This window comes from Archocentrus centrarchus, chromosome 2 (assembly GCF_007364275.1).
Source record: "Archocentrus centrarchus isolate MPI-CPG fArcCen1 chromosome 2, fArcCen1, whole genome shotgun sequence".
Lineage (NCBI taxonomy): Eukaryota > Metazoa > Chordata > Actinopteri > Cichliformes > Cichlidae > Archocentrus > Archocentrus centrarchus.
In genome coordinates, this window is record NC_044347.1 from 10476293 (window position 1) to 10490349 (window position 14057).

Consider the following 14057-nt stretch of genomic DNA (forward strand, 5'->3'; position numbering starts at 1 on the left):
GGTGCCTGTCTGGACCTGAAAGTGTGGAGAGATTTGCTGCAGTGTGTGTGTTTGTGAGTAGAAGCTCTTTAGCTCCCCCTCCTGGTGGAGGGTAAAAGAAGTACATCCTTTTTTGACTGAGCTGCAAAAGTTTCTTCTTCCATCGTTCCACAAAAACGTCTCATGAGTTCACCGAGCAGAAGGTAAAGGTGTGTTTGTGTTGGCTTCAGATGTCAGGTATCATCCCTCCGTGGACTACAGCAGGCAGGACTACAGCAGGTCTGGATTACTAGGCTCAAGAGGTGGGTTGCAGGGGACAAGAGGGTCCTGATAACAGCTGGCAGCTCATCAGATTAGGATTAGGATTATGTCCTAATCAATCTGTGGCCTTCCTATCACAGTAAAGAAAGAGCGCTCTGGCTGTGGCTGCTTTCTTATTCTGCTCAGCATATCGGTGGAGGTTGATTGATCTCCCACGCCAGCGTCGCCTCTGCAGGCTTCAGTGCGATGGCGCCCAGTCTTTTTGTCCCTGAGAGAGAGTAAAATTGGATTGCTACTGTAGCTTGTGGTCATTTGATTCATTGTGATTTTGTTTGTAGGCACAATATTTATTTCTGCGTGTAGTGAGATTCTGAATAGTCCTCAAGAACTGTTTAATCAAACTGACTTCATAGCAAAGGTGTTCAGGAGAGGAGAAATTGTGTCTTAAAGGTGTAATCTTTATCATAATTTCTGTTCCAGTTAACTTTACCACAGCACTCAACTATAATAATTCAAGTTTAATGTGCTATGAGACATTTATGGAAGACCAAAACTGCCAAAATCAAAAATAGTGAAAAAATAAATAAGTGACTCAATAAAAGAAATTCATTTCAATGCACCATATATCTTATAAAAATGTAAAAGTACCCAACAATTAATGCATAAAATAAGACTGAACTGATATTTCCAATTTAATGTTTTCCATTAATTGTGTTATTTCCTCCATTTATTTACTTACTGGCTCAGTTCAGTACCTCGGCCCAGCAGGTTATGGTGTTTTTAGTAACGTTTGTATCGGTGTGTGTGTCATTTGGTCTTTAAACTCAAAAAGTTTTGAATGAATTCTGATAAAAACTTTGTAGGGGTTCAAAGTGAGGTCATGTTAACAATCCATTAAAGATCCACCAAGATCTTCAAGGTCATCCTAATGATTTATTGGTCCAAAATTGACGGTTGTGTTTGAATTTGCAGTGAATTAAACCTAATAGTTTAAATATCATAAACAGTGAACCATGCATGCCCTGCCTCGTGTGATTCTCTTGGGCGCGTGAAGACGTTTTGAATCCAGTCGTCGCCAACAATAGAAAACAACACCTTACACAAAAAGTGGAGCTTTTAAATAAGCAGTGTTTATCTGAACACTTTAATATTTTTCTTTTGTTCCATCCTCTCCATCGTTAACTAAAAGCAAACTTGCAGATCCACAGGGTGCAATTTAAACAATTAACTAAAATACTGTTAGTGACTCATCATAGTTTCTTTGATTTTTTTATTTTTTTTTTGGACCAGTTAAATTGAAGTTAAAAAGTTAAATATAAAATGCTGAGTAAAAGATACGACTGAGCTTCCAAAGGGAGAATTGCCGTGAACGGTGCACTGGCGCCCTCTACAGGTCTGATTTCTACACTGCTGCTTATTGAGAAAAAATAAATGGCAGCCACTTTATGTCCAGACAAACTTCATGTTTCTTTTATTAAAGACTTATTTGGCTTTGGCTTTGGGGATCTTCCGTGCTTTCATGTTGTGATTGTTGCTGTTACAGTTTCACATTTTGCTTTATGGTGATGGTGAAGGAATTTTTGCTGAGCATCACAGGTCCAGTGTGTCTTGATTTATGCAATGTATGCTTCTGTTGGAGGTAAATGCTGCTTGATATCCATGTAATATATAAGTCTAAATTACACAGTAATATATGCTAGTTTTATATTTCCACATATCACAATAAAAACTGGAAAATGTATTGAAGCATGGACCTGGATATGGAGCTGATTATTGTTCTGCTGCACAGTCTAGATATTCCTAACTTGCTAAATGACTTCAGGTTCCGGTGGAGCTAAAGGAGACAAAGGAGACAAAGGAGAGAGAGGCTCAAAGGGCGACCAGGGCCCCGCGGGACCAAAGGGAGACTCGGCTGTCAGCGTTGGCTCTGGATTTTCCTCACAGGGTGGAGTCCAAGGACCGAGGGTAAAACGCCACTCCGTGTCTGGGTGTCATGTTGAGTGACCATATTACTGATACACTGATCTGTTTCTTTCTGTGTTTCAGGGTGAAAAAGGTGACAAGGTATGTAAAAGAACTTTGATTGGGCGCATTTTAACTGAAGACAAAGCTACAATGAAATTATGGTGATGCATAAATATTTGGACATGTTCAGTTTTTTGTCCTATTTCATTTGTCCACTTACTTTTGGACATATGCAGTTTGGGCTTGGTATATTATGAGCGAAACAAAAATGTACAAATAATCCCTGTGGTCCAAAAGCTCAAGATTCAGACAGCTCTTAAACACTCAGCTTCAGATATAATTTTTACTCTTGACTCTGTATGATGTCATTGAGAAAGGATATCCTCATATCCTCAGCTCTACATGTGAGAAAGGAAGCCCCACCCACTTACTATTTAAACCTTCTGTTTGTGAGGGGCAGCCAATCAGAAGAAAGTTAGTTGTACTCCTCTTAACTCCTGGGTGCTGCCCCTCAGCAGGCTTCTGGAAGTTGGCCAGTCAGAAAAAAGGGAGAAAAAAAAGTTTGGAACTGGTTGTATATTTGTGTGTGAATATAATCTAACAGTCCAGAACCAAGCATCCAACATTCTCCCTGACAGGGGGAGACTGGCAAAGTTTACCCAGGGAAAAAAGGCGAACGTGGGGCTCAGGGGCCTCCTGGACCACCTGGCCCTCCAGGACCTGCAGCTGAGGTGGTCCGACTTGGGGATGGTTCCATTGTGCAGCAGATGTCCGGACCTCCTGGACCACCTGGGCCGCCAGGGTTGGATGGGGCTGCAGGACCTCCAGGAGCTGATGGCGAGCCTGTGAGTACAAAGAAATTTAGAAGGACCCTTTTAAGTATTTGGGGATTCATGTTGCTCAGAGGTTGTTCATTAATCTTTCAGGGTGATCCAGGAGAGGATGGAAGAGCTGTGAGTTTGTTTTCATGTTGAAACATTTCTACTAAAGGGCAGTTATTCACAGGCTTTTCTCAATAGCGTGATTGAGAAATTATCAGTATAATCTTGTTTTTTTTGGTTCTGTTTCCAGGGTCCTCCAGGGCCACAGGGTGTTCCAGGAGTTCCAGGACTTCAGGGTGCCAAAGGCGAAAAGGTACCCTATTTAGGTAATCTGTTAAAATAAGAAACACAGCTTTATGTTGTGTAATCATCTGTGACCTTGAAAACTTTCCAGGGTGAACGTGGAGAGGGTCAGCCTGGACCCAGAGGCCCCCCAGGTCCACCAGGACCTCCTGGACCTGGTACTGGTGATCGTCCAGTAAGTCCAGGCTCCACACACTCATTTCTTTCACTTAATAACTTTCAAAAATGTTTCACTGCATTTTATGCTTCTTAAAGACATTTGTTGACATGGAGGGCTCAGGATTCCCAGACTTGGATAAAATCCGGGTATGTTTTTTTTTTTTTTTCATAAATAAAAAACATTGAGTAGTTATTTGAGGTGGTAATATAATAATTTTCGGATTTGTTATCCAGGGTCCACGTGGTCCGCCTGGCCTCCCGGGTCCTCCTGGCCCTCCTGGGATCCCTGGTACTTCAGTGGCTGTGGGATCCAATGGTCCAATAGCTGTTGGACCTGCTGGACCACCGGGACAAGATGGTGCCCCTGGTTTGCCAGTGAGTATTTTACTTTGACTGTGATAAACTATTTGATTAATTATCATTTTCAAGCCAAAACTACACAAAACGTGATGGTCCTAACCCCTCAAATGTGCTGTTAGACAATGACAGTGAAGGTAACTGAGTTGCAGCCATAGTCTGTTGCATATGAGGTTAAATCACTAAACAGGATCATTATTAACAGAAGTTTTTTTACTATTAGTCATAAATACCTGCAAAGTTTTGAAAAACAATAATTAATGACTGTGTTTTTGTTTGCTGCTGCAGGGACCCCCTGGTCCTCCTGGTCTACCTGGTCCACCTGGACCCAGGGGAGAAAAGGTAAAAGTAGAGTCAGAGTCTAAAGTACTGCTGTTTCAAGCCTCTTTGTGGGGCTGTACAGTGGCACAGCATGCTAACAAGAGACAGTGTTGTCTCTAAAAAACTTGACGACAAGGGGCATCATTTATTTCAAATCTACAGTAAATGAGAAATTCATTAATTTTGTAGGTATTTAGCCATTAACCAAAAAGTTATTATTTTGACCACATAATGGCTAAAAAGAATGTTCAAGAGGGATTAACATTAATACAATCTGAAAACCTGGACTAAATTTGATGATTCAAAAGAAGTGTATTATATGACTAGTATGGCTATAAATCATGTGTTTTGTCTTGTCTTAAATCTTCTTGCCCCAGGGTGGTAGTGGTGACCTCGGTCTTCCAGGACCATCTGGAGAAAAGGTGAGTTCGATTTAAATTTCTGTCCTTGAAACTCTCCTTTAAAAGCATAAAGATTTTCCCCATTGAACTGGTATGAAAACATTGTACTTGTGGTGGCCCATCCACTTGTCCTTCACATTCTTTGCTGCTTTTCTTTAGCAAGACACGCAAGGCTCCAACATTTTCACCGGCTTGTTGTCTTTCTTTACTCCATCCTCTACGGTATGTAATGGGTTGGTGACATTGGGGTGTGTCTCTGCTGTGGTGATTTACTTTGCTTTCCCCAGGTTTTCAACATTTTTTTAGTGAATCATGCAAAGCAACTCTGATAGAATCCAGCTATAAAAGCAGGCACATTACAATGAGCATAGTAAGTCCCCAAACCCTCATCTGCTTACTTTCACTTTTCCAATAATGGTCATATCTAACTTTATCTCATCTTAAATGCCTATCTCTGCTTAACTGCCAGCTTTGCGTGTGTGTGTGTGGCATTAAACCATTTGTTCCTCCTGACTTTTCTTCTCCACTTTATATGATTTTTGAAAGTAATCTGACATCACAGCTGTCCCCTGCCACTCCAGGGTTCTCAGGGTGAACCAGGACAGATGGGCACATCAGGACAGATTGGTCTTGCAGGGCTTCCAGGTCCAATGGGACCAGTGGGACCACCAGGACCCCCTGGACCACCAGGGCCACCGTACCGCATTGGCTATGTGAGTAGAGTTTTCAGTTGGTTTTTTATCTTTTTTGCCTGTTTATTTTGTTTTTTTTCTTTTGTTTTTGTGAACAGGTGACAGAAATTATGTTTGATACAATGCCACCAAATAAACACTGTATACAATGTGACCTGGAATACAGTCATTCAGGATTTAAATAAAAGGAAAAGTATATATATTTTTATTTATTTAAATGCTGTTTGGTCTCACTGCATTAAAGCCTAAAATTCTTTAAAATGCAGCTTTTCTTTGATTTTAGAGGACTGGGCAGAGGGAGCTACAGGAACGGATAGCAATGTGCACTGAAATTTGACCAAATTTTAATTCACAGTAAAGTACTGTGAATTAAGTACCCAACCCCCCCCCCCCCCCCCCAAAAAAAAAAAAAAATACATAAATAAATAAATAAAATAAATAAATAAATTGGGGATGTCAGCAGCAACCACTGATATCTATTCCAAAGTGTTATCCAATCCAGACAGTCTTATGAAACAAAGACAATAGAAACCAATAAAACAAGAAAATAGGAAGCACTGCATGGATTTGTTCTGATTATACTGTAGTTGCTGTTTTTGAGACAGCAGTTGGTTGAATGGATGATAAACTAGCAGAGATCACTCTTTTTGATTTCAAATGCTCTCCATACAGAGTGACCAAGATGGATATGAGGTACTCAATGGCTTGCCTGGACGCAGAGGTGAACCTGGACCACAGGTAACGAGTTACGAATATGGGAGATTGTTGTTCATTTGCTCACAGTACTCTACATACTCTATCTCACACTTTCCTGTGTCATATTCTTTCAGGGCCCACCTGGTGTTGCAGGTCATCCTGTAAGTATACCAGAGAAACTGTATGGCTTGCATATGTTATCTCTTTATATCCATGGTAGCGTAAATCCAAACTTTTTAGGATTCCAGAAAGTAAATAGTATATTAACAGTTAACATTGATTAAAGTCAGTAATTAATTAAAGTCAGTAATAAACTCAACTTTCAATTTAGTGTGCATGTATACAAGTTTTGTTTAGTATGCAAGGTATCCTCTTTTTTTTTTTTTGCACAAACCTGCTTCACATAAAGTATAAAACCTCACATCACATAAACCTTATTAAGTAGAAGGATGTGAATCAAACAAAAAGGTGTGCCTCAAGGTTTGACTTCACAGTCAATTCTAGTTTCTGTTTATTAATGATATCTTTATCTGTTTCTAAACAATGATATCACATATTTCTTATATATACATCTGTTAATCACAAAGTCACGAAGCTTTTCAGTTTTATATTAATTTCCCACAGGTTATTGGTCAGTCAAAAAAATGTATGAAATGAATTAATTCTAGGGAGGAGGCACAACCACAGCAGCAGGTGCAAGTCTGTTGTTTTATTCGAATTAACTGTCAAAATGATACGATATCATTGAGCAAGAAGCCCAAATAAAAATGTCATTTAAAGTTTGTCTTACTAAGAATGCTAATAGCAGCTTCCTATTCAAATTTTGGTGAATTTATAAATTCTTTTATGAATTCAGCACTCCTGTAAAGAGAATGGGTTTTAATACTGTTTTTAGGGAAATCCAGGGTTATCAGGCATACCTGGTAGCAAGGGAGCAGAAGGACCACGAGGACCTCCCGGGTTCCCGGGGCTGGACGGTTCGCCTGGAGAAAAGGTATGGTTGTTGCTTTGTTACTCTTCATGTGTGTGTGTGTGTGTGTGTGTGTGTGTATATATATATATATATATATATATATATATATATATATATATATATATATATATATATATATAGTGTTATTAATAATAAGGTCTTCGAATAATGTATTCTGTTTATTCCTTAGGGTTCAAAGGGAGACAGAGGCGAGAAAGGAGAGATGGTGAGTTATATGCAAGGTTATACATTTTGCAGTGTGCCAGTGTATTTCCTGTTAAAACTCATTTCTTGTGTTGTTAGTACAATATCCAATCAGACAGGTTTTTGTATATCTTGCAACAGATGCACAGTGCATTAGTGACAAAAATTTACAATGAACTATCTCACTGCTGTTCTGGAGCTTTCAGACTTTTAACATGATCCTCATCAGCTGATCGAAATTTGCTCATCTTATGTAAAGTTTTGTTTCTAAATTTATTCTTGAAGTTGAAAGGCAATAATCTTACCTTAAGTTCTATTTAGAAGTTATTCTGAAGTTCTTTATTTCGTATGAGTTATCATAGATCATACAGTCTATTTTAAATTGTCTTTGTAATATAATAATTTAGCGCAAAAAGTAAGGATGTTCATGCTAAATTTAAAAGCAAAATCATCATGTGCAAGGTTGCAAATAAAAAAGGTGTGCCTCAAGGTTCTGCTTTAAGCCCACTTCTGTTTTCCTTGGTTTTATTAATTTCATGTAAACCTTTCCTTTTTTTAGAGTTCAGTTCTATGCAGATGATACCATTATATTAATGTAGGTTATTTGAAGGTTTTTGCATTTAGTTCACTTTTATTTCTGTCTGTATCAATGGTATGATTGCTGGTAACAGGACTCAGTTAGATGCAGTTTATGCCATTATACAGTACCAGTCAAAAGTTTCATATGAGTGGGTGAGTGTATCCAAACATTTGACTTCTTCTGTACATAAGCTGTATATACATATGCAGTATGTATTTCAAAAATTTTTTTAATCATACATTCAAGAGATTTTAAAGTTGTTAACATCCTGCAAACTGTGTCCAAAGCTCCAGTTTCACCTGACACTGATATGTTTTCAATTTTCCTTTCAGTGACATATTTTGATTGATAAACGTATCCAAACCCTGTTGTGTATCATAAACATTTTCAAAAATAGTCATTAAATCAGGGACTCTGTTACACTATGCTCTCAACGTATTGCATATTCACTCATTTGTGCCTGATAATGAATCAATTTGTAACAGGGTTTGCCAGGACGAGATGGTGGACCACCTGGACCTCCAGGGCCTCCCGGACCTCCAGGGCAGATCATCTACCAGCCAGGAGGAGATGTGAGTCTCCATTCAAACTGTAATTGTACAGAAGTTGAATGAGTCTGCATTTATATGTAAAATAAAACTAACCCACACAGGAGAGCCTGTTTAAATCAGATTTTCTCCTAAAGTTACTCATCTTCATTAACAGCCACAGCATGTTTGTTTGTTCATTCACATCCATACTAACTGACCTAACTTTGTCTTGCTAGTATAATGACCTTTTTTGGAATGAAGCAGGGCAGGTGAGTGAATGTACCCTTTGGTCCCCTAACAATCTCACCATAAACCTCACCATGAAACATAAAGTTGTAAGAATATTTTTTTTAAACTACCTTTCTTCTTCAGATTGGATCGGGCATTCCAGGCAGGGCAGGATTCCCAGTATGTATCACCATGATCATCAAACAGTTCAGCCTAGAGAAATCTGAAAGGTTCAAAAGAATGAAAGGAAGTGATTGTATTATGTGTATTGATTTAGGGCCCAATGGGACCGAAAGGGGACAAAGGGGACCGAGGTCTGCCAGGATATGCACCTAAGGTAATTCCACACACTAAAACATGTATATTCAGTATATTTTGTGAAACACTATTTTTGAATTTAGTACATGTCCATATTATTATGGTTTAATATGACTCTTATTTACATTTTTCTGTAACAGTGCTTTTAAACAGTATCTTGTAATTTCCAAATTATTTCATGCAGTTGTTTGTGTTTAAAGTAACAGACAACAAATGGAGTTCAATATCTTTAGTAGCGGCAATATGTAAATAAGCCTTTGTGACTCAAATACTGTTTTCAGTAGTATTTTTATAAGTGCTTTGTTTTGCTCAGGGAGAGAAAGGAGAGCCCGGCATCATCATGGGGGATGATGGGAGACCTCTGTACCTGGGAGGCTTAACAGGATCGCCGGTAAATGAATCATGCAATAAAAATCAATCAGAATGAGAACAGTATCACTACATGTGGAATTATTTGAGCTCCAGTATGCTTTCTTGTTGTGCTGCCAAAATATCTTTTTTAGTACTGTGTAAAAGTCCTGAGCCACCCCTCGTGTTTGTATATTTTTGCTTCCAAGGACTCAGACTTTCTTATCATTTTTAAAGTGGACTTGAGAAATAGTTCTCCAAGTTTTCTGAAGATTTTTCAAAAATTGTCTTTGGACATTGACTGCTTTTTCACTAATTTTCAGTCCAGTCCGGATCATTTTCAAATGAATGTTTTGTTTGTTAAGCCACTTAACGCTGACCTATGAATCATTCAAGCACAAAAAGCACCTAACTCAAGGGCAGAACCACTGCTCAATGAATTTTAATTTATATACTTTATACCTATCACAAAACACATCACTTGTTCCCATTTCTTCAGGTGAATCTATGACATGCCAAAGATATCACATTTCAACAGACACAAAATAGTTTTTTTGCACCAATAATATGATTTACAGTGTGTTTGTGTTTTAATTTACAGGGTGAGAGAGGAAGTCCTGGTCCAATGGGAATTATGGTATGTAGTCTTATTTTTGAAAGCTCACTACTTTTGAGATGTTTAAAGAGCTAACGGCATCAGATTAGTATAACAAGCTTATATGTACATTTTTCACCAGGGTCCACAGGGTCCTCAAGGCCAGAAGGGGGAAATTGGTTTTCCTGGCCGAGCGGTAAGCTTTGACAGCAGATCTTTACAAACATTTTGTGACAAGCTGTCAAATAGGAAGATATTTGACTGGAGTGATGACACAGCCAGCTGGCCAGTAGGGAAATATCACACTCCATCCTGTTATCATGGCTGCAAAATACTGATACCAGATGTGTTTTGACAGACTTAACAGCAACTGTAACAAAGAGTAAAACAGTCAGGTCCATTCATATGGATATCTGATTTGCCAGGTTTGAAAAGGAAAAAAAAAAAATAAGATCTGAGTTGTACTGAATGGGTTTATTTATTTTTTGTATTTTGTATATTTTGTGCATTGTCTTTGATAAAACTATATAAAAATTCATGATGTCATAATTTAACTAGGATATTCTGCATGTATTGTCTTGTCTTAGGGTCGACCAGGACTGAACGGTGTCAAAGGAGAGAAGGGAGATTCAGGCAGTGGATCTGGATACGGATACCCTGTGAGTGCTGAAGATCTGGCTTTGGCTGGTTATCAGACCCTGAACTCAATCCAATTTTCAGCTTGTGTCAAAACAGTAATATATATTTCTTGTGTCTCAGGGACCACCAGGCCCACCAGGGCCCCCTGGGCCTCCTGGACCTCCTGTTCCCATTGACAGGCTCGGAGTGAGTCCAGATGTGAGATTTTCCTGTAGTAGTGTATATACTGGTCAAAAAATGGATTAAATGTCCATAATTCTTTCCTTTTTATTTCAGGGATATGATTACTCCAGGTATTATGCTGGTGAGTTCACTTCAAACTCAAATGCTATGGGTATAAGAAAGGTTTAATGGAGCAGTGCAGTATTTTACATTCAGAGTCCAGTCCGAAACTCATAAATCTGACATAGAAAGTCAATAATTCCTCCAGAAGTAGTGATGTAGTTGTTGCATTATGGCAATTTAACTGCAATATGACATAGGCACTCAGCAACCTCACTTTTACTGTATATAACAGAATAACAACCAGTTGAGTCTCCATTTGCAAAGAGACGCTAATGAGTGCGCAGACTGACTCAGATATGTTGGTAATCTGTCTGTGTTTATATGTTAGACAGCAGTTATGTGCAAACCTTCACCAACCTGACTGAGAGTGATTGCAATCAGTCTAAGTCAAATCACAATTGTTTGGAGACTGGTTGCCTGCCTTAACTTAGCGTAAAGGCTGGAGAAGGGGAAATAGTTAGCTTATCTCTGTTCAACACCTGCAGCAGAAGATTGATAGCATTAATACCGCAGATAAATAAACAGTTTTGTCTGTCATTTCTCAACAAGAAAGATATTGCTGTGTTCCCCCCCAACTAAAAAACAGTAGTCTCTTAAAAGCCAGGTCGCCAATAATGATTGGAGGTTCTGTCAGTGTGAACAAAGAAATGCCTGCCATGAATTACAGGCAGGAGAGAGGAGAACACATCCCCTTTGGTAATAAATACCCTGTTGAGGTGTTGAGAAATTAAGTGTTTGTCTGGAGGGATTTTAAACTTTTTTAAAAGGTGGAGTGTTGGAATGAGGAAATGCTGTGCTTAGACTGTTGTTTGACATGTTGCTTTTCTACAGCTAAAGGAGAGAAAGGAGATCGGGGACCACCAGGGACACTTGAAATTCCAGGTAGCACCAATTTAATAAAGAATAAATTTTTATACAGCGCCAAATCACAATAAACAGTTGGTTCAAGGCACATTATACTGTAATGTTAAAAACCATACAATAATTACACAGAAAACCCAACAGTCAAAATGACCCCCTACGAGCAAGCTCTTGGTGACAGTGGGAATGAAAAACTCTTGTTCCTGTTAAAACTCTTTTAACAGGAACAAAATGCCGGCAGAACCAAGCTCAGGGAGGGGCAGTCATCTGCCATGACTGGTTGGGGGTGAGGGGAGGGAGACAGCACAAAACACATGCTGTGGAAGAGAGCCAGAGATTAATAATAAGTGTGATGTATGTAAGAGTGGTGTGTAAACACATAGAGTAAAAAAGAGGTGAATGAAAAGAAACACTCAGTGCATAATGGGAACCCCCAAGCAGCCTAGATTTATTGCAGCATAACTAAGGGATCTTTCAGGGTCACCTGATCCAGCCCTAACTGTAAGAGTGATCAAAAAGGAAAGTTTTAAGCCTAATCTTAAAAATAGAGAGGGTGTCTGTCTCCCAAATCCAAATTGGGAGCTGCTTCCAGAAAAGAGGGGCCTGAAAGCTGAAGGCTCTGCCTCATTAAGTATACTAGGAAACACAGGTAAGCCAGCAGACTCAGAGCAAAGTGCTCTATTGGGGTGATACGGTACTATGAAGTCTTTAAGATAATGTGAGGCCTGGCCTGATTATTCGAGACCTTGTGTGTGAGGAGAAGGATTTTAAATTATATTCTGGATTTAACAGGGAGCCAATGAAGAGAAGCCAATATGGGAGAAATCTGCTCTCTCTTTCTAGTCCCTGTCAGTACTCTAGCTGCAGCATTTTGAATCAGCTGAAGGCTTTTCAGGAAGCTTGTAAGACAGCCTGATAATAATGAATTACAATAGTCCAGCCTAGAAATAATAAATGCATGAATTAGCTTTTCAGCATCACTCTGAGAAAGGATGTTTCTAATTTTAAAGATATTGCTCAAATGCAAAAAAGCAGTCCTACAAATTTGTTTACTTGACTCCAAGATTTCTCACAGTGTTACTGGAGGCCAAAGTAATGCCATCCAGAGTAAGTATCTGGTTCGACGCCACGTTTCTAAGATTTGTGGGGCCGAGAACAAGAATTTCAGTTTTATCTGAATTTAGAAGCAGGAAATTAGAGGCCATCCAGGCCTTAATGTCTTTAAGACGTTCCTGCAGTTTAACTAATTGATGTGTGTTATCTGGCTTCATTGATAGGTAAAGCTGAGTATCATCTGCATAACAATGAAAATTGATGCAGTGCTTTCTAATAATATTGTCTAAGGGAAGCATGTATAATGTAAATAGAATTGGTCCTAGCACAGAACCCTGTGGAACTCCATAATTAACCTTAGTGTGTGAAGAAGACTCCCCATTTACATGAACAAATTGGAGTCTATTAGATAAATATGATTCAAACCACTGCAGTGCAGTACCTTTAATACCTATGGCATGCTTTAATCTATATAATAAAATGTTATGGTCAACAGTATCAAAAGCTGCACTGAGGTCCAACAGGACAAATCCGGGGATGATTTTTGAGAGAAAAGGAAGGTTGGGGGCGCCCGGGTGGCTCAGTGGCGGAGCAGGCAACCACGTGCATATGCCGCATTGCGGTGTAGGCGGCGCAGACTCGAGTCCTGGCCTGTCGTTGATTTGCCCACACGTCTTCCCTCGCATCTTTCCCCCTTTTCCCACATGGCATTGAAGAGAATAATAATATCCTTGAACTAAAAGAACTACAGTGCTTTCAGAAAGACTTTTACTGTAATAAGATTTATTCTTTCACCACTTATAGCCACGTAAATGTTTCATGTTTTCTGTATATTGACAAATGTAAAGCAGGCCTTTTTTTTTTTTTTTTTTTCAAATCCAGGTTTTGGGTCACATGTTGACATTTATACTTTAAGGGTAAGCACCTGTCTTTACATTTTATGAGTAAATCTTTCAAATCAGTTTGGATTATATTGCTTGTATTTGGTATGATATTTTTTTATTGTGACTTTCCAGAATGAGCTAAAAGGTGAAACTGGCTTGAAAGGAGAGAAAGGAGAACCGGGTGGAGGATATTATGACCCCCGGTATGGAGGAAGTGGAGCCGGAGCCCCAGGAGTGCCTGGACCTCCAGTAGGATCACACTTTGAAGAACTATACTGCCACTTCATGCTTTTAAATATGCTGTAAATCAGACTCTGTCCTCCTTCTTTATCAGGGCCCTAAAGGAGACTCCATTATTGGCCCAACAGGCCCTCAGGGGCCACCTGGACCTCCTGGAAGAGGGTATGATGGACCACCTGGACCACCAGGGCCACCTGGACCTCCAGGACCATCACTGGATGGAACTTACAGAGGCACACAGAGTGAGTTATATTAGAAAAAGACTCTCAAATATGTACAGAAGTGAGGTGAATTTAATATTGAAATTTTAATTTCTTACTGCTCCTTTAATTTAAACCCAGTCTGGGATTTTAAAGTGGCTCTC

At 39.2% G+C, this 14057-nt stretch overlaps 1 protein-coding gene across 7 annotated transcripts in view; it reads left to right on the forward strand.

Annotated features, from left to right (window-relative positions):
• The window catches only part of LOC115795138 (collagen alpha-1(XVIII) chain-like), a 54872-nt gene that overhangs the window by 34938 nt on the left and 5877 nt on the right, over window positions 1-14057 (forward strand). For 2 of the 7 annotated variants that reach the window (XM_030750980.1, XM_030750945.1), the window contains exons 6-36: window positions 210-281; window positions 2063-2205; window positions 2287-2304; window positions 2844-3050; window positions 3132-3158; window positions 3277-3339; window positions 3421-3504; window positions 3585-3635; window positions 3723-3863; window positions 4134-4187; window positions 4544-4588; window positions 4727-4789; window positions 5149-5280; window positions 5932-5997; window positions 6090-6116; window positions 6851-6949; window positions 7119-7154; window positions 8198-8284; window positions 8479-8511; window positions 8615-8650; window positions 8748-8807; window positions 9102-9179; window positions 9738-9773; window positions 9874-9927; window positions 10319-10390; window positions 10491-10568; window positions 10647-10674; window positions 11487-11537; window positions 13452-13486; window positions 13586-13702; window positions 13788-13935. In XM_030750980.1, the coding sequence (XP_030606840.1) occupies window positions 210-281; window positions 2063-2205; window positions 2287-2304; window positions 2844-3050; window positions 3132-3158; window positions 3277-3339; window positions 3421-3504; window positions 3585-3635; window positions 3723-3863; window positions 4134-4187; window positions 4544-4588; window positions 4727-4789; window positions 5149-5280; window positions 5932-5997; window positions 6090-6116; window positions 6851-6949; window positions 7119-7154; window positions 8198-8284; window positions 8479-8511; window positions 8615-8650; window positions 8748-8807; window positions 9102-9179; window positions 9738-9773; window positions 9874-9927; window positions 10319-10390; window positions 10491-10568; window positions 10647-10674; window positions 11487-11537; window positions 13452-13486; window positions 13586-13702; window positions 13788-13935 (2241 nt within the window). The remainder of the gene's footprint in view (window positions 1-209; window positions 282-2062; window positions 2206-2286; window positions 2305-2843; window positions 3051-3131; window positions 3159-3276; window positions 3340-3420; window positions 3505-3584; window positions 3636-3722; window positions 3864-4133; window positions 4188-4543; window positions 4589-4726; window positions 4790-5148; window positions 5281-5931; window positions 5998-6089; window positions 6117-6850; window positions 6950-7118; window positions 7155-8197; window positions 8285-8478; window positions 8512-8614; window positions 8651-8747; window positions 8808-9101; window positions 9180-9737; window positions 9774-9873; window positions 9928-10318; window positions 10391-10490; window positions 10569-10646; window positions 10675-11486; window positions 11538-13451; window positions 13487-13585; window positions 13703-13787; window positions 13936-14057) is intronic. The other 5 variants (XM_030750953.1, XM_030750961.1, XM_030750973.1 and 2 more) reach the window with 5 other exon arrangements.